Source organism: Coturnix japonica, chromosome 5 (assembly GCF_001577835.2).
Source record: "Coturnix japonica isolate 7356 chromosome 5, Coturnix japonica 2.1, whole genome shotgun sequence".
Taxonomy (NCBI): domain Eukaryota; kingdom Metazoa; phylum Chordata; class Aves; order Galliformes; family Phasianidae; genus Coturnix; species Coturnix japonica.
The window spans coordinates 40,344,130-40,366,750 of record NC_029520.1 but is presented as its reverse complement, the minus strand read 5'-3'; the positions used below and the strand labels follow the sequence as shown (position 1 = coordinate 40,366,750).

The 22,621-nt window shown below is 40.4% G+C and overlaps 1 protein-coding gene across 1 annotated transcript in view; it reads left to right on the top strand.

Annotated features, from left to right (window-relative positions):
• The window catches only part of FBLN5 (fibulin 5), a 43,116-nt gene that overhangs the window by 9,235 nt on the left and 11,260 nt on the right, over positions 1 to 22,621 (top strand). The window contains exons 5-7 of the mRNA XM_015865344.2: positions 16,605 to 16,727; positions 19,575 to 19,691; positions 20,585 to 20,704. Coding sequence (XP_015720830.1) covers positions 16,605 to 16,727; positions 19,575 to 19,691; positions 20,585 to 20,704 — 360 coding nt within the window. The remainder of the gene's footprint in view (positions 1 to 16,604; positions 16,728 to 19,574; positions 19,692 to 20,584; positions 20,705 to 22,621) is intronic.

Genomic DNA, 22,621 nt, shown 5'->3' with positions numbered 1-22,621 from the left:
CATTAAGCCAGGCTGTCTCCTAATAGTAATGTTTCTACGGTGACCTCTTCAGTGTTAGAAACAGGAAGAAACTGCAGCAAGAAGATGGTACTCTGGAAGGAGTTGTGTAAAGGAAATACAAATGGAATCAACTCCTGCTATTGTCTTCTTTAACCCTAATTAGTCCAGCTAGTTAATCTTGCTATTTCAGAGGCCAGTTCTTGAAGGCTGTGCATTATGCCTGTTAGGCAGCCCTGCAATCGTGTCCACATTAACTAGAAACAGAAAGATTGCATGAGAATAGATTCTGCAAGAGGTTCATGGCAGCCTCCTGAAAAGTTACTTAATTGATTATGTTTCCTGATTAAATTAAGGGCCATGATGCTTAGCCTTTTTTCCTAAGATGTTTTGTGTTGTGGTTTTTCTGACAGCTATTGCATGGAGGAACACAAACAAGGACCTCATACTACCATTGCAATAGAAAAGTTGCCTCTAAAAATCGCAAGAAGCTGTAGTTGATGATTAAGACTTGGGCTGGAGGATTTGGCATTTGGTTGCTGACAAATATGTTGTATATGTTGGGGCTCTGGGTCATTCTGTTTGAACTGAAATAATTCTTAGGGTTGTGAATAATTTCACAATGGATGATAGCTGCTGAGGTAGATTCCTGGCAACTATCTTTAAAAAACAAATGTAAACGGGTGAAAAAAGGCCTTGTTTAATAATCCTGAAACAGTGAAGCTCAAAGTGAGGCCCCATCCAGCCTGACCTCGAGTATCTCCATTGTTGGGGCTGCCATAAAATATTAATGGATGGAAAGGTACATCTGAAACCACTCAGAGCTCCTTCCTCCCTCAAGAAACAATTGCAGCAGTGCAGAGGATGGGCTGGGGATGAGGAAAGGCAAGAGTCAGCTAGTTCCCTCTTAGGAGAGCCACTCCTACAGAGACCTGCACTGATAAACATATCCTACCCAGCAGAATTTAGAAGGGGAATAAACGTGCAAATGTTGCTTTTCACTGAAGTGTGACCATTTGTGGTGGAGGGGTTCACTTGATAGGGAAGGTTGCTGTATGTCTCTGTAGGTTAAACTGAACCTTCTGTGGCTTGGATTATTTCCTTCATTCCTGGCTAAATGCAACATGGAAGGAGTATGGTCTGGTGGTTAAAACACAGGAAAATGGTTCATTTATTTGTGAAGCTTCTAGTACGCACATAGAGTTGAGTAAAATTGAACTAAGAAATACATAAGCCAAGAAAGCTGGCATGCTATTAAGAAAGCTGGCACTTCTTTGTACTGGAGTGAAAAATAGGATGCTCCTGGGTATGACAAAGCCTAATAGTAGGTATAAGTCCATCACTCTGCATGTCAGTACCTATCAGGCATCACTGATGGTCTGTATTACTGCACAGTGCTGTGAGAAAGGAAAATAAAATAAACATGTCTATATTATAGCCACAACTGAACTTGACTGAACTCCAGTCATACTGGTTAAATTGCTTTATAGTCAGCAGCTCAGGTTCAGGAAGGCTGGCATCTCTGTAGTCTATGTCTGTGCTATTTCATGTGCTCTGGCTTTCTCTTTTCCTTGGAGTTGCAAGATATCTTTGGTGACAAGGCAGCAAGAACACAGGAATCTTGTCTCACTTGCACTGAGGACTGTAGAGGGAAAGAGAATCCAAGAGATTTAACCTATTCACTGGGCTGCAGCTGGTTTGATAGCCTTTGTTAAGCTTGGTGTCTGAACTGTGAGGTTATTGGTCAACTGGGCTCTAAGCCAGATAATACACAGACTTTAGCTGTCAGCAAGAGCTTGTTGGCAGGATGTTGCATGTGATTCATTTCAGTGGAGCAGTACTTGTGCCCAGCCTGCCATGTCCTCAGGCATGTGTTGGCCAGCACGGGGCTCCAGCCCCATGTGATTCCTTATACTCAGCGCTGGATTCCTTAGACTTGGTGCTGAAAGAGGTTGATATGTGGGGCCTTGTGGCTGCTTTGCCATTATTATGTCTTGACTTCCAGGGATTCCAGCAGTGCTAGATCAGTTACAGCCACAATGTACTGATTAGCTCTGTCTGCTTTGGAGCAGATTGAGTGAGAGCTTTCCTTTGTGGGATAGCTGTCATGCCAAGCTGGCCCACAATTACAGGACTTAAAAGAAAATAAGTCACTTAACAGTCCTGGAAGATAGACAGACTTCACAAGTACCCTTCCTCAGTCTGTTGGCTTTGTGGCTTGCACTCCTCTTGCTTTCCTGTGGTGTCTGTTTTGGCTGTGGGTGATGGTCCATGCCTAGCATTCTGCTGGGAGCCTCAGGGTTGTGTGAGTGCTTCCTTCTTTACATCCCTGGAGAATGATGTGCCGCATTCAGTGCAGAATGATAGAACAGAGTGACATTCATTAACAGGAAGGCTTATTTATTTTCAGTGCTGTTAATAGCATGAGCACTCTGCTCAGGCCTGTGTTAATCTCTGCATGTATTTGCAGCACCCACAGTACCTAGAGATGGCAGTGTTCTCAATGACTTAAAAGTCATCGTTTGTCTTGGCTTTTCACTTATATTTCTTGGGTGAGCTTTGTTTCTTTTTTCTTGGTTCCAGCCTGAAATTGGCCATGGCTGTATGTCACAATCAAGATGTTAAGCCAAAATATATAGAAAATATGAATTGGCTCCTTTACCAGTATAAATCAGCCACATGAGAAGTATGTTTTGCCAGATTCTATAGGCAGAGGTAATGTGCTGGCACTGTTCCCTTGTCTTGTCCTGTGGACACTGGACCCATGGCAGAGGTGCCATGCAGAAATGTAAGCGCTGCTGGACGGTGTGTGGAGTTTAGCGTGTTCTGACCACTACATCTGCCAATTGACTGGTTTCCCATTTTAGTACTTCAATGAAATAAGAGAATTTCTCAAACAAAATAAAGCTACCAGGAGATGAATGGGAGTTACACATCACAGGTCTTGTTCAGGGGAGCAGTTTCAGTGCTCTGCCTCTTGCCTGGGGCATGCTGACAATTGAAGATGATGAAATCCACTGAAGTCCATCTTCAGTTCTAACACCAGCAAAACCCTCTCTGCTTTTAGTTCATCTCAGCCATGAGTTATGTTTGCAGGTGCTCAGTGCTATAAGGCTGTGCTGCAGTTTGAGGACAAAGATGGTCCAGTTGTTAGGTTGGAAGCATAGGTCATGGGACAGCTGGGTTCTCAGGGCTTTGTTAAACCCCTTGCTCTCACTGACCTCCATTCCTAGTGGAAGTTTAACATGCAAATGCCCTTTGGTTTGTCCTGCAGCCCTTTGCTACTGGCTGCTAATACAACCTCCTACATTTTTTCACAATGCCGTTTTCATTATGGACCATTTGTCTGATGAATTCAGTGTCTGAGCATCCAGCTGGAAACTCTGGTGGGATCCAGGCCTTCAGGCAGAAGCATTCAGCACTTTCTGAAACTCAGGGTGCATATGGTGTCTTAATTTGGGTGCCTAGCAGCGTATATGTACAAAAGCACAATGCCTTCTGACAAATTTCCTTAGCTCATCTCTACATCACTGACGTGCTACTACAGTGAGAATAAATCCGCTCATCTTCGTGAGGTGTTCAGAAGCTGGAAGTGCAAGAGATTCTTCAGCTAAAAAGAGAGAGCTTAGGAGGAGGGGGAGCCTCACAAATATACAGAGTCGAAAGGAACCCATACTCTACTGCACAAATGAAACCTTAGCTGGTGTGCCAGTAAATTGCTGGTTGGATCAAAGGCATTAACTGGTTTTGTGGTCCAAGTGCAACATACCTGTAGGTGACAAGAAAACAGGAAGACTGAATACACAAGATTTCAGAAAAGCGACCATTGTGGTCAGGAAATTAAGGGACTGGAAACCCAGCAGTAGGTGAAAAGATAATCAAACTCATGGCTCTGTGCTGGCAGAGGAAAAGTAGAAGGCTGTATTACTGGGAGCAGTTAGCATTGAGCAGCTGAACACAATTGAACACAGAGGGAATAGTTCTTTGAAATGATTCTGCTGTGAACCACCCCATCTACTGATTACTTTGCTACCAGATAAATGTAGATCAGTTTATAGAAATCTCAGTATAGAGCAGCAGTAAATTGGGGAGCGCTAAAAGGGTGATTTTGATTTAGACTGTTAAGTGTATGGTAAAGCTGAGGGTGAGGTGGACCTTCAGATGTCAGAGAAACAGTTATTTATGGATGGTACGAAAGTGTTTATTCCTGAGTAAGGTATAATTTACTAAAGTGAGGGAAAATTACTTTCAGACTGAACGTAGTAAAATCCCTCTGGACACTGTGATGTGTCAGGTTACATGGACATGCAGCTTGTATGCTATGGTGGTAGAGTAATACTGAATGTGTCAGCAAAAAGATTGAAATACTGCTTGAAAAAAAATAGTGAGAAAAGAATCTTGAACATTTGAGGGTAAGACAGATATTAATAAGTAAACTTAAGTCATATTTTTATGTATTTTTGACATATTTCCAGCTTACAGTGTGTATGGAGGTGCAGAAGAGAAGTCTTAGCTTTATCTAGCACTGTAAAGTTCATTATCATGGGTAACAGCCTCCACCCATTAAATAACAGTTATTGTCACTGTGGTGAAGGAATGCAAAGCTGAGATAGCTTAGCTGAGCAGCCTAGGGCTCTCCTTCAGAAGGAGGGATCTTGGAGCAGCACAGGGTCAGTTTGCCAGACTGCCACTCCTTACTCCTGGAGCAGGAACCAGGCCAGGGAGAAGAGGTGTGGTCCAAAAGCTGAAGCACACTGCTGGTTTGCTGCTATTGCAACCCCTTTGGGGAATCCCAAACCAGGCATAGGCTGGAGCAGCCTTGGATCTCTCATTTATTTCAAAAGCAACAACACCTACTAAACTTGTTGCCAGCAAATCACTAAGTATTGTATCTGGAGTTTAACCCAGAAGCAGACTGAAATTATTTTAATGAAAAGCAGAGCTGACTCTGAGATGTGATAGCCTATACTGATAGTGAACTGTTAGTTTCATGCAGTCTTCTCAAAAGACTGTAGAATGCCAGCTTTAGGAAGAAGGTATTTTTCCCCATGAAGGAAGGTCTATGTGAAGCTGCAGTACAAAGCTGTTCCATTTTCCTCACCCAGAAAGCTGCATTTGGGGGCAGAATTCTAAGTGAAATAAGTATGCTCTGAAACTGATGAAGATGTCTATCATCACAAGATATGAAATACCATCACACACTACTCCATTAAAATCTCAAGCTTGCCTCTAGAAGCTTGGGACATAAAACTGTTTTAGAAATGCATGATCCATTGATTGATCATTCCCTCTGACCCAGGGAAGGCCTTGAAATGCAGAACTGAGCACTGTATGCTGTATGTGATTAGGGACGATAAGAAATACTGTGAATAGTAAGGCTCTAATTGTGCTAACAGCTTTCTAGACATGGCCTGTGCTAAAGGTTGGGCCTTCTAAAATGTGCCTTTTGGTAGTAAGTGGCTAATAAAGGGAAAGTATTGTGATAAAGGAAAGCTTTTTGCTGGAGCAGGTCCACATGATGGGAAACTCAGAGTAAGAGGAGAAATTTGCTCCAGGAATAACCACAGCCTTTAAATGTTCCAGCTGGTTGAGAACATTGACTTTTTTGTTTATTTATTTACTTCATTTAAAAAATATATATATGAAAAGAACATGTTTTTTCAGGCCAGGCCACTTGGAATTGAATCATTTTGGCTTGAGAAACTTCAGTGTGAACACGCATCTTTCTGAGCTTTCATGGGGTCTGTGAGAGCTGATGGGACTTCCTGTGACATCTGTGATATGATCAGCCACGCATTCAGCCTGTGGCACTAGTTGTGCATTTCTGAATTCTGGGCAAAGAGGTTGAACTATCCTTGGAGTTTTGGGGACAAAAGCATTCGGATCTGTGTGAGTAGGAAAGTACATCCAATGAAATGGTTCAGTTGGTGGGAGACCACCTTAACAGTTTCCAGTAATTTAAGCAGAGATTCACAAAATATTGCCAAAGTGAACCACGCTGATAACAAGGTTTACAACCAATCTGAGTACAAGCATTCTGACATCAAAGTTAAATATGTTTATACTAAGATCAAATCAGAAGTTCTCTAGAATTTGCTGGAAGCAAAAACTTGCGGAAAATGAACTTTGACTTCAGTTGATAGTAGAATTTGGATTTTTAGAGCTAAAGCTTTTGTTATGGTAAAAACAAAAAAGAATGTAGCACTGCACCCTGGTTAAACTAAGATGCTTGTCTGAAGCCATGAGTCTTCTCAGGATTCTGGGGTCGGTTTGCTCTGAGAAGGTAAGGCTGGCAAGGGGACATTACTTCTTGCTATCTTCAACTGTCTAATGCAAGGTGTGGGGGAAGCCAGATTCATTTCAAACGTGCTCATGGGCATGAATGGGCAAAATTTGCAATACAGGAAATTCTTTTTATGTGTAAGGGGAAGCATTATCATTGTGCACATGATGAGAGGCTGGAGCTGGAAGAGCGGCTCATAAAGCTTGTGGCTAAAGGCTGTATCCTTGGAGAAATTGAAAACGTAGCTGGAGAAGGCCCTGAGCAGCCTGAGTGAATTACTCCTGAATTAAGAGGAGCTTTGGGCCAGGTGGCTTCTTTAGGTCACCCTGATATGCCTTGTGCAATTCTGTGACTTCAGTGCCTGAAGTGCAGGAGCCTGTGTCTGTTATTGGAGGTAGCCATTAGTTTATCTGTGTCTCAAACACCCTTTGACTTTTAGCATTGATTTAGAAGAGACTTTGAGGTCTAGTGCTGATTTTAAACTGCTGTTAAGATCTTTGAATGGAAGATGGTAGAGTGAAGTACAAGGAATAATGAGAAGGGAAGGGCTTTATTCTCAGCAAAGTGAGAATTCATTTATTTCACTGAGTGCAAATTCAGTCAAGGCCACCCAGATCAACACATTGGATTTGTGGCAAAATCAGTAGAGAGGAAGAATATCTGTTTGCGTCTTCTTCAATTTACTGACTGACAGGTGGGGGCCAGAGCTCCTGCAAGTGTGAGGTAGCTTAAGGGGATATTTTAGCCCCACATTTTAGCCTGCCTGGGTGTTTCACAGCCATCCAGAACCTGTCATGCTCCTGCTCAACCCTGGCAGTTCTTGGAACCAAACGAAACACAGCTGTCTGTCCCTAATGGCTGGGCACATCTGCTTTGAGCTCTTTCCCTGGGATTTCATACATGCTGGAAGTTTCTGTTCTAGCTTATGTTTTCAAGGTAGTTGAATAGGATTAAAAACAAGGACAGAAAGAGGAAGGGGAAAAGCTCTTTCAGATGAAACATCTTTTTCTAGGGAGCCATGAACAGAGAGTAAGGAAGGCAGGAGAATTGCCAGTAGACATCCACATCACACACTAACTAGAGGAAACCAAACCTCCCATATCCACACAATTTTCACTTATCTGGGAAGAATTGCAACCCAGTTGGACGGCAGCAAATTTGGAACACTGCAAGGAAGAATTCCAAGCAAATGTGGCTCAATCATTATAAAACAGCCAAATCTGAGTTAAAGCCAGTTACTTGAGCAGGGATTATAGGCATTTTCCAATGATCACCACTACAGAAATAAATAAATAGATTACTTGCTATGTATACACTCAAAGGGAATGTTGCCCAACATGCATAGCTCTTTGCTATTAGCAGTAATGAGAACACAGCTGTCTGAGCTTGGAAGCCAGTATTTGCAAAGGATAATTCTCAAGGATTTTTATTCTCCATTGGCTTTTGTCCACTACCCAGTCTTTGCTTACAAAAGAGCCCAAAAGGCCCTAACATTTATACAAGAATTACCTCGGCTTTGTGGTACTTTTGAGATGGTTACAAAGCATGTTGTCACATGGACAGATTTGAAACTCAGATGAAATATGAAAAACAAATTTCTCCCCTGATAAGCTGCTCACTGCCTTAGTGCCAATCACAACACTTCTTTTTGTAGTCAGTCACACCGTCTCCTAGAGCAACTGGCAAGGGTTGCTGCTGTGGGCCATGGTGTGAAGCTCTCCTATCCCAAGTAGTTCACAGCTTCAAATTGTCTGCATAGCTCATGTCCAAGTCTGGGCAGACAGCTATGTTACTTGAGTCAGATATAATTGATCAGCTCTACAGAGCTCCTAAAGCCAAGACAAAACCTTTCTGTTGTCCATGGGCACGTTTTGTTAGCACTCATTGTGCCAGGTTATTTTTCATGGTTTGGTCAGCTGGGTTCAAGGGGCAAAGCCTTTGATTTCTCAAGAAAGACAAAACACAGTCTTTGTTTTGTGTGCTTTTAACTCAAATAGTTTAAGTGACATGAGACAACCTACAGCCATGTCTCTTCCAGCAGGAATCTCCCCACGTTCCTAAGTCAAACTGCTTTGAATCCAGTCCATTCCCAAATGAAATGATGGTGATGATTGCTGAAGATTTATGTGAGATCAATTAGTAATCAATCTCTTATCACTATTCATGATCCCCATAATGGAGACCCCTTGCATTTTCAGGTCTGCAGTATTTAACTTCCACAGCTGCCTGCTCAACATGCTTGAGCAGTGGTTAAAACTTTTGTCATGTTGTATGTCAGAAGAAGCTGCATTTTGATGGAAAAAAACAGTCCTTACAGTAAAAGTTTCTGCCTGCCCCACAGGTGGGGATTTGCATCTCTTTGTTTTCACAGTGACTTTAATTTCTGTCTCCATTTGGATCAATTCCTCCTGCTATGTTATAAGTAGGGCTGTTCTCTTTACTGGTTATTGTGGTATACTCACAGTCTCAGACCTATTCAGCCTGCCAAAACATTTGGAAAAGGAGTGCTTAATGACTCAGTTAAAATGTACGTTCAAGAAGTTCACTTATTAGAGGAAATGTAAACTGACCACCAATTGGCTAAACCAGCTGGCTGGACTATTTGTGCTAGTGATTTCTCAGAGCTCCCTGGGGAGTGCAAGCAGGAATAGCAGTTCTCTTCTTTTAGTTCTCTCATGCTCTGTTTCCTAACAGAAAAGTCTTTAAAAGAATTTGTTGGAGGAGAAGCCAATAGCGTTTTACAGATATGTTTAAAAGCTTTATAAATACTGTTTTAAACTCCTGTACTTTTAGTATATTCCTTCTGACAGGGTCTTTTAAAACTGTCTGAAAGAACTGCAGAAAAAAATATACAATTTAGCCATAGAAACAAATAACTACTTTGGTTTGAATGGTTTGACTTCTGTGAAATTTTGCAAGCCTTTTCTAGAGGTTCATCTATGAGACTGTTTCAAGTAATGCAGTAAAAGGATGAGTGCAAGGTCCTTTTGCTAGAAGGACGCCTTCATGTCTCAGTTGCCTGTGTATTTGCTGGCTCTGACTGCACGTCTTTTTCTCTTCCACTGCAATACAAAGTGTCACTTACATAACCTCCCAGCAGCTGGGATTAGTCTCAGTAAATGCTCTCACCACCATATGAGCAGATCCCAGTGTAGCAGATGATCATAAGAAATAGGTCATTCTGAGAAAGGGATAATACAACAGTAACGTTCCATTTATACAGCTGAAAATAATGCTTGCTGCCAATGAAGATGAAACCACTGTTGTGAGCAGCAGCAGCTTGGTACCTCCTAATTCAGCAGGTTCAGCATAGCCATTGCGTTGGAATGCTAGCAATTCTTGACCCTGCTCCTGTAGGATATCCTGGTCACTCTGGTTCTGCTGTACCACAGCTACTTGCAATAGCATTAAGTGCAACATGGAAATAACAGAGATTCCCAAATAACATGCATCAAGCATGGATTTCATTAGTTGGGCAGAATGCTGACTGGGAAATCATGGGCATAACACAGTTATATCCCAATCCATGGGCTTCTCAAGTTTAAGCAAAGCTCTTGACTAAAAGTACTAGTTTTGCTTATTTCCAGTTCCAAAGTTAACATGCAGACTGTCCTTTCATGCAGAGGTTTTCATGGGAACAATCCGTACAACCAGCTGTGACCTTAGAAATTGCTGAGAGTGAGGAGTTATGATCGTGCAAGGTGATGCTGAGACTGAACCACGCACAGCACTTTTTTCAGAAAAAGAGAAAGATGCTACCACTCCTCCATGCCCTTGTAATATACTTTATATGAATTGCTGTCCTACAAACTTCAGTCACAAAGGCAGGACTGGAGCTGTGCTCAGAGAGCAAAGTCCTTTCACAGTTAAGCTGATGTTTATTATCTTTGAGCAATGTTAAAAGTGTGCTAGCTACGGAAATGCTCCAATAGCTGGCAGGAGATCTAGAACCTGTGACACATGTTGAGCAACTTTCATACCAGGCAGGAGTACACATTTGTGGCTCATATTAGTATCCCCTTCCAGACTGACCATCTATGTGAAAAAAGCATTTTAATCCTTCTTTAGAAGTCAAGCAATAACATTAATGCATGTGGGATGCAAACAGAAAATTAATTCAACAACCTACGTCCAAGTCCTCAGACACTGAAATATGCAATTAAACAGGTGTTTAGGGAGTTGATCTTGGATCATGACCAAACTCAGCAGGGTCAGTTGTCCTTGGAAAGAGCCACTGACCCCACGCAGCAGCAATTTGAATTTGGCTCTGGTCTGCACATTAGGAATGCGGCATTGTTATTTCTTCCCTTTTCTTATCAAAAATAATTATCTTGAGAAAAAAAAAAAAAAGAAAAAAAAGAAAAAAAAAACTGTTGAGAAAACGTGATTTCACCAAGTAAAAATCTACTACTGAGGAAATTATTTCTCTGTGTCCAAATAAGGAGTGGGGGAGAAGTTTGGGGAAAGTTCTCTGTTCCAAGTAATTTTGGAACTGAAACTCACGTTGCTGAGCTCGGATGTTTAGTCCTGGCCTGTAATTACTCCTACAAAACATAGACATCCAAACTTTGAATTATTTTAAAAAGGAGCCCTGGGGGTTATAAATGACTGAATGAGCTTCAGTGTTTCAGCAGACAGAGGTTCTGGAATGAGCACACAATTTTGTGTCTCTCTGCAAGAAATTCGTATCTCAAGAGTAGTGTGAACTCCTGGGGTTGTGTTGGTGTTGTTTCATTGGCAAGACTAAAATAAAAATGGAATAAAATAAGGAAGTATGGCATCCAAAACAACAATATCTCCTGGTAGAAGGTGAAGAAAAGCTTCCATCAGGATGTTCTCTGCAAGACCTGTTCAGCTTTACTGCATCAAACCTTTCCATGCTAATTGCTCTCAAATAATTATGATGGTAAAAACTTGGCCACTTTTGTCAATGGTTGGTCAAAAGGATGAAGTACAACCATAGCTACCAGTGTGACCCACAGAAATTTGTGGCATTATTACCAGAATTCATTACTTAAGAAAGGAAGTCATGCATGCTAAATATGTTCCAAATAGAACAAAATGTAACAGTCCATCTGTGAAACAGTGCACATTGCCAAAAGCATATCGTCTTGGAAATCTTCTGTCCACATTGGCTTGCCTCTTGAGTACAGTGTCCAAGCAAAGTTTCTATTCTAATCGCCAAAGTCTCCAATAATCTAGTTCTAGTTCAGCAGTAAGTCCATGTCCTTTTCTGATAGGTCTCTGCTAGGGCCATTAGCACCTTGCCAGCCAGCACAGAAAGGGACAGTCACAAAGAATGACTGTTATGGCACTGTGAGCATGGACCTCACCTGTGGAGAGATATGTCTACTTACTGCCCACCGCTTTCAGCACAGGTGGTTAGATAAGGTCTTCCTGGTTCCTGTAGTGAGAGGTGCAAATCATTTTCTGTAACAGGCTTCTCAGGAAGTTGGTAGACTCACCATCCCTGATAGTGTTCAAGAGAAAGGTAGATGTGGCACTGAGTGATGTCGTTCAGTGGGCGTGGTGGTGATGGGTTCACAGTTAGTCTAGTTGATCTCAGTGGTTTTTTCCACTGAGACGTATAATGCTTCTCACTAAAAATTAAATTTATTAATGAAATTGCAATTTAAAAATATGATTGAAAGTTGAACTTGGGTAATTTTAAGAGTGAGAATTTTTCTCTCTTGCAAAGGAAAAGTAACTTGGAAGAACTTTACAAATTCCTACTCCCTTTTTCAGTAATTGTGGCCATACAATCTTAGGCACAAATTGGTGTTTCAAGTGCATGATTTTTTTTCTACTGCACATTTTGGAGAAGGAGAACTGTTCAGGTATAAGGCCCTAAAGAAATGGAGCGTCCACCATGTGTTCTGCTATGTTTTTCAAGTGGTTAGTCAGTAGTAATGCTAAAGTTTGTGCCTTATGTTTATTTTGTCTTCTAAATGTGTAAGCATTACAGCTCATTATCTTTTGCTGGCTTAAGTGACCATCTAAAAACTTTGCTTCCATGTAGAATTTTTTAGATCACTGTCAAATATGCTATGAACCTTTTTAAGAATAGATTAATAAATGGAGCATTATCTTGCTGTGAGACAGGATTTTGTGACTTGGAAGTACTCTTTGGAGATTTCCTGATCTCTTTGCAATATCACTATTTGAAGTGCTGACACCAGCAATGTATTTCAGTAATTATTTTACTAATGTGATATACAGTGGTAAGAACAATTTCCTGTGTCTACTCAACATTCTCATGTTTATGTTTGTAGTTGCAGTGCTGTGTCATGAAAAGTTCATGTTCAAATGGTTATCTTTTATGACTCCAGAGTCATTTTCATTACTAACATTTTTTATTCTTGATATGACCTTACATTTGTCTGCCTTGAAATGAATTTTCAAATGTACGCACCATATCTAGCAAATTATCTTTACTGTTCCTTTTTTTAGTTCTTAACTCCACCAACTTGTCATTCTCTGCATTTTATCCTAAATGTGGAAAAAACTGGACCAAAACCAAATCTTCTATATCTTGTAGACACTCACATTATGAGTTTTCTAGTCTTCTAGTTTTAGACTCTCTTGTATGGCCAGCATTGAATATGTCTGGTTTTAATTCAGTAGGCTGATGTATTGTTTTACTTTTTATGCTGTGATTTCTTGTATTGTTATTGAGTCAGTATAAAAGGTCACTGTGTGCTAGCCTCCCTGGTGAAATGTGGTATTATCTTGCAGTTTGATATCTAGATTTTCTTTCCCACTGCCATGTTTTTTATACCATTGGCTTTAAACTTACAGTTATTTCCAGACAATGAGTGAAAGATTTCTTTAATTGTTCTATGATATGGCTAAATTCAAAAGAATCTGTGAAGATTACTGCTAGCTTTTACAGATTATAAAACACAAAGCTAGTAATTTGCATGCTACACACAATTAGTTCATTTATTTATTTTGACACTGTAAGTGATATCTATCCAGTCACTGGGCATCTTGCAACCCATTAAAATACTGTCTGTCCCAATAAAAACAAAGCATCAACACATCACATCCCACAGAAAAACAGCCAGTCAATCAGAAAGGTAAAAAACACACTCTCCACCCTTCCAGTCCCTAAAGGAACCTCCAGTGCCCCAGCCATCCCACCTCTGTCCAAATGTCAAGTAAACAAAACATCACAGACTGGGGTTGCTAGACCAAACCACCACTAACATAAATTCTTCAGACAGACATTCTGAGCTAAAAGAGAGGGATGAATGTTGGTGAATGATGGAGTATTTGGGCTCAGGCTCTTGCAGAAAGTCTTTTGACAAGCGTGTGTAGAGATTCCTCCTATCTGTTCTCCCTACCAGTTCAGTCAGCAAACCCTACCTGTTCAGTCAGCAAACCAAAGATCTTTTAAGCTCATGGGTTCAAGCTGTGGTGCTCAGTGTTTGTTCTAGATGGTATTTTATAGAGGAAGAGATCTGTGCTCTGGATGGGCTGTGTGGTTGCTCTCAGTATTCAGTTGGGAAGGAACAATGCAAACTGTTCCCACTTCAGGTCAAATTTTAATTTCAGTCTGGACTTCTGCCCTGTAACTAGCTGTGGGACCAGTAATACCAATGCAACGACGAGAAGGTCAGATGAGAGAACAGAGCTGACTGCTAATTTGATAGCATACAACAGCATAACCAAAGCCAAGTCAGGGCCAGAGCTGGCTAGTTTTCTCTCCAGATGAAATAACTTCTTTTTCTCTCCCTGTTGAATGTCTAATTTTGATTTTATTAACCACACCAATTTTTCATTGTAAATAGCCTGAGCAAGACACAGAGTTGCAGCTCAAGTATTCTCCAAGAGGGTACCTAATGGTTAACAAATTGTTGCACTGACATTTTTCTCACAGTGCAGATATCAGTTTCACGTTGTGAGCCGATATAATGTAAATAGCTCCCAAAACTATTGACCTGGTTGCATTGGCTGGGCCTGTCAGAGTTTAATGGCATATCACTGTAAGGAGCAATCTTAGAGAAAGACAGAGATGTGTAATATCAAACCATTGTATGCATTCAGGATGAGACAGAGATTTCAGTAAGATACCAGTAATGCTGTTTATACCTATTGCATAAAACTTCAATAATGAAGTCAGTGAAGTATTTCCCCTCAATGAAGGGAAACAAGGCATTTTTAAAGGGAAACTTCAGGCTGATCAGGTTTTCCTGAGGCAGCAGGAACTCCAAAGGTATCCTTCATTGTAAAAAAATTTGCATTCAAAATGGAAATGCATCTCCAAGACCATTGTGGAAGGTGAAAAGTGGGGCTGAGCAAGGAATCAAATCACAAAGACAAAATATAGTCGAAGGTTGGAAGGGACCTATGGAGGTCATCTGGTCTAACATGCTCAAGCATGGCTACCTAGAGCCTCTTGCTCAGAAATGTGTCCATAAGGCTTCTGAGTGTTTCTGAGGAAGGAGAAAAGAGGAGTGATGCCTTCTTTCCCCTGAGTGACTGTTGATCATGCAACCACTACAAAGATGGCTTTAGGAACAAAACTGATTGCACAGCCACCCATTGCTTTCTCCGCAAGCAAAATGCACCACAGCCAAGTGGAGGATCTGCAGTTTTCAGTACATGGCAGGAAGACCATGAGCCTCGTTTTGTCTCCCTTGGGTTTCACCTATTAGTAACACTGGAAGCAGTGAACACAGAAAATTAGCATCTCTGTATGTAAGTTCAGGAGAGGCTAGAAAAAGCAGGGTTGGCTAGATCCCAAGGGCCCACTCTTGAAACAATAAGTAAGCATGACAAATAGAAAGGTTTTTTTCATTTAGGAAACATTAATGCGATTCTTACGAAATTTATGGTTAGATAATATCTGTGTTCAAATAGTACCAATTATGTGTGATATGTTGTATGAAGGGAGGATCCAGAATTTTAGCCCAATCATAGAAGCAACAGATGCATAACATATTTATGTATCCTTATAGTCTAGACTTCTTATCTTACTGCATTCCCACTTCCCCCACCATTTTGCCAGCCTTCTCTCTAGCCAATAAAGCTGTGGGAACAGATTTCTGACATCGTTAATTACCTCTAACTGTGCTAATCTTGTTATCTTAACAGCTTTAACTCACCATAAATTGCTGATACAGATTTTTTCAAGATAAGAACTCCAGACACTCTGCATTTGTGAAGTATATAGGTATTTATTTATATATCAGAACGTGTTAGATATTCTGTTGTGGTAGACTGGATCAGTTATTTCATGTTTGCTAGAATTTTGCAGCTCATTGACTTATAATTCCTGCCCTCTTCCACCTGATCCAGCCCAATGCATTTGTGAGATACTCTCAGTCATGACCCAACAAAAGTCTGGGTTAATGAGAGTCAGGGAGTGATAAAGGGAGTAACGTTGCTCAGATGACATTGGACTTCAGCAAAGGCCAGTGCATGGTATTCTGGAATAAAAATTTCTTTTAGTTATCAATAAATAAAACATAGAAATCCGAGTTGGCAGAAAAAATGACACAATTTATCTTGTGATATTTCCACTTCTGACGTCTAGAGACAAACCCAATGCCAGAAACACCGGGGAAAAAGACTGATTCAAATTGAACTTATGACTCTGAAAGGCATGTTTAATCAGTTAGGTTCCAGTGTCCTGGCTTATATAAATGTAGGAATGTTATTCACCTCCTCTGCAAAAGAGGAAAAAAACCCAAAACCCTAAGGGGTTGTAATAAAAAGCCAAATACATTAAAAACAATAGGGATGGTAAAAAATAAATAAGAAATAGTTCTATTTTCAGGAAATTGATTCTAGAGAAGTATACATTTTTTTTTTTCTCAGGTAAAGGTTGATATTGGTTGAACTTTCTGTCTGAAAATTTGCAGTGAGATATTATGTGTTGGTGGAGGTAAGAAGTAATATTTTGTATACGTTTGAGCCTCATGATGGCTGTGTTTGTGTATCTCTTGAGCCACTGCTCAGCTCTTACTGAGCAGTTGAGTTACCTAGCCCTTTCAGCAGCCATTGCCCAGGGCTGAACACGGAAATCCCAGCGCAGTGACAAAATGAATGTGGAAGTAATGAAAAGTGTGCCCTCCCCACGGCTCTCTGTGACACACTGGGTCATCTGCAGAAGCAAGAGATTTGATGGGCACACTTAGTTCTCGCTGCTCTCTGACATTTATTTGTATGAATTTACTTCAGGTTACAGTCATCCTCTCTAGTTCACTGTACACTGTCTTCTCACACAGGCCTGGTGTACACACTACGACTCCCCACACTGTTGGACAAACCTTTTGTTCCCATTTCTATTATTAATTGCTGTATTTCTGTGTTGCAGATATTGACGAATGTGCTTCCGATTCTCACCAGTGTAACCCCACCCAGATCTGCATCAATACTGAGGGGGGATATACCTGTTCCTGCACTGAAGGCTACTGGCTGCTAGAAGGCCAGTGTTTAGGTAAAGACCTCTTGCCTTATGAGATTTGCATATCTGTGTTTGTGTATCTGTACCTGTGAATGGCTGAACTAATTTCACTGAGTGTCTTTGTCAAGTACGGAGTGAAGGCTATGGCTGTGCAGAAACTAATGTCTTTCATCTTTCCAAGTGCCAACAGTACGCTTGGCAGAGGGATTCCCTGATGGTACAAAATGTAGATGTAAGTGCCATATGACAGCAGCTATGTCACATGTGTGATTTCTATATTCCCTTTTGTAACAGTCATCTAAGAGGATGTGTACAAAAAGACTTCTTCCCAAACAGACATGTCCTTCTCACACAGTTGCAGTCCAGACCAGGAGGGATAACTATTCAATACCAAGAAACAATCTCATAAATCCCTATATTCAACCAACCTTTTTGGGGGTAAGAATAAAAGAAAAAATAATAATATCTGGGAGTTATCTTATCCTGCAGCTTTCAAGCAGTTTTATTTTGATTTGATTATTTTTCTTGCAGCAATGCCCAGTTCATCCTTTTAGCTCAGCCTTGCTGAAAAAACATCCCTCAACAAACAGCACAGGAAAGCTTTCCACTCTCCCCAGACCTGGATGTCATCTGACATGCCCATGGGATGGTGAAGGAGATGCTGATGTTAGGTACAGCTCTCCAAAGGAGATAGGACACAACAGCTTTCTTAACATTTGCTCTGTAACTTCTTTCCCTGGGTGTGGGCTGTTTGCCTGCCAGCTCTCCAGAGCTGGACCATTCTGTCACAACACCTCAGCTGGAAGAAGAATGGGGCTTCCCTGCCCATTCTGTCCTGGAGCTTCTCCAGATGTTTTCCAAATTTCTTCTCCCAAGTCCCAGTTCTGGTCTAATACTGTCATGCAGCTGCTTTTCTAACTACTGCAAACTGATGTGGAAAATAATAGAATCACAGAATACATGCTAAAATACATTATTAAATAAATAAAACAGGCTATCAAAAAGGAGTCGTTCTGCCAGGTTAGAGCAGGTATATGTGGTGGGGAAGGAGTGAGAGAGGACAAAAGGGGGATTTTGGTCTGTGTTGTCTTTTGTATTAATAATTTACTTCTCTGAGTTACAGCCCAAACTTAAGGACTGTGTGCATCATTCAGGTCTTGGATATGGATCTAAAGCACTTCGCTGCTTGATGGATATCCCAGAAAGCTGAAGTGACTGCTTTGCTGAACTGATTTGAGAATCTGCTTATGCTATTTAAAATAAGCAATAACATTCTACTGTTGCCCACTTTATGTATACATCGGGTGGATTATTTCAAGGCAATGCAAAGAACTAGAAGCAAGTTTTGTTTAGAATCTTTTTTTTTTCTTCCAAAAAGCCTCTTTTCCATACTGATCTCTGAAGGCCCCTTCCAACCCCTACAATTCTGTGATAACAGTTCCACAAAATCCAGTGCTTGTATTTAAAGTAATGCAATGTGTCGGCGAAATGAGATATTAATTTACTTAAAACCAGTGTTACTTTTTGCAGAGTTTGGGCCAGGCCTAGCACTATTGTACGTACCATAGCTATAGCTGAGCCTGGCCTGGGTTATCCTGCTGTTTGAAATGCAGTGGGAAATGAAAGCAAGCGAGGGTAAAGCTAAATGTCAATGTTCTTGTTATTTTACACAGTGAGAGTATTTCCAAAGCACTGATATTTTCAGCATGCCTTCACAAGACTTTGTATGGCATAGAAACAACATAGAGCTGAATTGCAGGATGTAGCTACTTATACATCAGATTCAAAATGTTGCTGTTTTTATAGTATTACCACATCATGTAAAAGTTAAAGTCATTCAACAATTCATTTTCCCAGAGCAGTCTTAATATATTGCACCAAAACAGGAAGCATTTAGCTAACAAGTGATGGACTGCTGGAATTCATGTAGATGTAATCATATGCATGAGAACCATAGGGAAAGTACTGCCATGAGGCTAACAATGATAGATGTTGAATGAGGGGTAAGACTTGCTCTAATCTTATTCTAATTGCCCATAAGAGGAATCTGAACAGGAATTTGATGTTTAGTACATCACTAGAAGGCTGCAAAGCTGCAAAGCTTTGAGAGCAGCCACTAAAAAAAACCTCCATAAATCAAAAGGCAATTGATACTAAAGGGAATGTAAAGCATTGAAGGTGACAGCTACTACAGTTCCTAGGCCAGGAACAAAATTCCTCTAGCACTTCCATCACACATAATTTACAGCATTTTCTTTGACTTATAACAGTAGACTGCATCTATTTCTAATGCTTCATTTAAGTCCAAACTGCTATTTCATTTTGGCAGCAAATTTATTGTTTACATTTTTGTTCTTGTAATTTCTCTCTTAAAGATTTATGTAAAATGCAAATGTGACTATTGAAAAACAATTCTTCAGAGAACATCCTGTCTGGAATTGAAATACTTGCTGTTTTTCATGAGTAGCTTTGGTATACATTGAACTAAAACATTCTTCTCCCTTGATTCTGACAAAGCTTTGGGCTGTCTGTGCTTGCATTGATGGGCAGTACCAGCTGTCAGGTGGAGTTCCAGGTGGTGCCTAAAGGACTCTGGTCCTCCTGATGACATAGCATTGGGCTCAACATTACAGCAATGGCAGTCATTTCATAGGATCTGTAGTCAGATGCCTGACTTGGAGAAAAATGCAGTGCTACATTCTTTCAAGCAAAAATACATTTTAACTGCAATTCAGTCTGAACACCTGAAAGTTTGACTGAAGCCACCTCACTGTGTTACTTCTCTGTTGTTGATGCCATTCATTCATTCAGTGTGTTTGATGCTTTGTATTTCCATGTGAAAACGCTGACCGCTCTGCTTTTCCTCTTTCCCATTCATAGATATAGATGAGTGCCGTTATGGCTACTGCCAGCAGCTGTGCGCCAACGTGCCTGGTTCTTACTCCTGTACGTGCAACCCAGGCTTTACCCTTAACGATGATGGAAGATCATGCCAAGGTATGTTGCATTCTTAACCATGATTTAAATCTTTGGTACCAACAAGCAATGCTTTTAAAATCTGTTTAGCTCTTAACATACAGGTAAATGTCCCTGCATTGCTTTGAAAATGTTGATAGGTTTCTCTGAGATACTTCTATAGCTCCCTTGTGAACATTTGTTTGCCACCACAGCACATAGGAGGGGTACAGATGCAACCTGAGCAGTGTATCCATAGACATAAACAAGGAGGTCCAACCCCCCTAGATTCGTACTGAAATTACCAAGAACTGGGCACTGAAGCTCTTTTACCTAAGACAGAAAACTTCTGCCAGATCACCAAATTAGCTCCGAGTCACCTAAGCTCCAGATGAGGGTCTTGACCATCAGACCAGCTTTTGCTGTGATGTGCTACCTGAATCACAGTCAACACAACCTCTCTGTAAGATGATCTATGACAATGATTATAGACTTTCCAGAAGTTGTTAATGTCATAAATGAATTTAAAAATGGTTTTGGCACAGCCAAAGTTCCCATAAGGGTTATTCCTCATTGTGTTATCACCCTAAGGTGTATCCTACTGCATCTTGTGTCAGATTGGTTATGACAAAATCTTTTCCATGATTTTAATGTTACAAGATAAAGAGACAAGTATTCATAATAAATATTTCACCCTATCTTTCATGTTATTTTCTTTTTAGACATTGCCAAAATGCTTTGTTTCCATGTGTGTTGTTTCCAACACATTCTTTCTGGCATCATCTGTTACCTCAATAAATAATACTGACTTTGTTATATTTTTCAGAACAAATTACTTTTACTATAAAGGTAATCTCCTTGAAATTCTTTACAGTAATGAACTGAAAGTAGAGTTTGGAGAGAAGTTACTGATGCAGCGTATTGTCTTCCTGTAGATGTGAATGAATGTACGGGAGAAAACCCTTGCTCTCAGACTTGTGTCAATACCTATGGTTCTTTTCTCTGCCGCTGTGAACCTGGTTACGAACTGGAAGCTGACGGAGTTAACTGCAGTGGTAACTGTCTTCAGTTATTTATTGTTTTGTTTTCTTTAATTCAATTATGCTTTCTTTTTCCAGTGTCCTGTTTTGCATATGCTTTTCTAAGAAGTCTTCTGATTTGGTTTATAGTTAGCAGCAGAATAACTGCAACTAATGTGATCTTCCTTCCAGTTACGGTATGCAGCAAATACCAAGAAAAGTGCAGTGGAGGAGGGCTGCAAAAGGTTGTAAAGAACTAAGCTAAATATTAAAAAGCTCCAAGATAACAGCAGAACATAAGGAAATGGTTTCCAGTGCTGAATGGGAATCGTACTAAAGCAAGTAAACCAGGGACAGTCCTAGAACATTTTTCCACAATTAAAGAAATACTCTTGCATAAAGCACTTTTCCATTTGTGGAATGTATGTATTCTTTTTGCTCTTATAATTTCACACATTTTTTCCCCTGCATGGCTCTGTCTGCACTTCAGAAATCATGTACCATTTCTTAGCAGTTATTGCCGATCTGTTCATCTCATAGCAGATGAAACTGCTTATGTCACTCTACTTTTTCCTCTCTTGTTTTTGTTTTTATTTTATTCCTTTTTTTTTTTTTTTTTAATTGAAGATGAAATGTATTTCTGTGCTTAATGTTCCCACAGCTTGAGAAAATTAGAGAACATGGCCAGTATTTTTTTGGAAGAAAAAACACTGGAAAATACTTGTTTTTTAATTCACAGTAAACAGATGTAACATGCTGTTTCTGAGGGAGAAGACGTGATATGCAGTATGTGTATGGACTAGAGTTCCCAAAGCTATTCTTTCATGCAAATCTCCTTATTCTGAAGGAAAGTACAAAGACTGAAATCTCTAAAGGGTCATATTATACATATTTATATATTTATATTTATTTAGTATTTATATATGTGTGTGTATATATATATTTAAAGCTGAAGCACATAACTTAAGATTTCTGCTTTCTAATGAAATTTCTTCTTCTAAGTTAGACTCCTGTGCCCTTGTCCATGCTTCTGAGCTATCTGGGTGTCTAAACCTAACCCTAAACTAGAGCCACAGAAACACTGCCTGAACAGAATAGCAGCAGTAAAGGTTGTGACTGAACTTCATTTATGGATGAAAGTTAAGCCAGCAATAAGGATTTTCCAACACCCAGATTTAGGGCAGAAAACCTTCCTTTAACCCTTCTATGCCAGAAAACACTTGTCACAAGCAGATCGTATTCCTCTGGATAAACTTCCTTCACTTCACAAGCAATTGCTAGACATCACTGAAGCTCACCAAGGAAGCAGTTCCAGTGAGCATAGTTGGTAGTACTGCAGAAGGGTTTAGAAATAGCAAAGGTATCTGCCCTGTGTCACTCATAAACAGAAACATATGGCCCTTGTGCCTTTATCTCCATCATTTGACATCAGCTGGGCACAGAGTCTATGAATCTGATGGTGCTGGAAGGCTGGGCTAGAAGGCTTAGAGAGCTGGGCAATGTCTTAGTCTCTTTATGGAGGCAGCCCCTGGTCCATGTTTTGTCAGGAAGGTGACTTTTTCAGAGAACTCGTTGAAGCAAGTGACATAACAGGAGTGTGCAGGTATAGAGTTCCCTTCATCTCTTTTGATAATGTAGTTGTGGACATAAAGCTATTTTAGTGTATTTGGACTTCAAACACTCTCCAGTACATCTGTACGAAACACCAGAAGTGGATAAATGGACGGAGTCCAATTTAAAAGAAAGGGAAATTCAGTCTGAAGAGTAAAAGTGATTTGCTCTGAGGGTCAATGTTAGAGCTGGGAATTCGAACTTGGGAGTTCCTGGCTGGGACTCTGGCCTTTGTTTCTCTCTTCCCCTGCACAGAAAAAGAAGGAAATGATTAACAGCAGCCTCCCTCATTCTAGCGCCTTTGCATGTGTTTTCCTCTCAGTCAGCCATGCTTCCATTGCA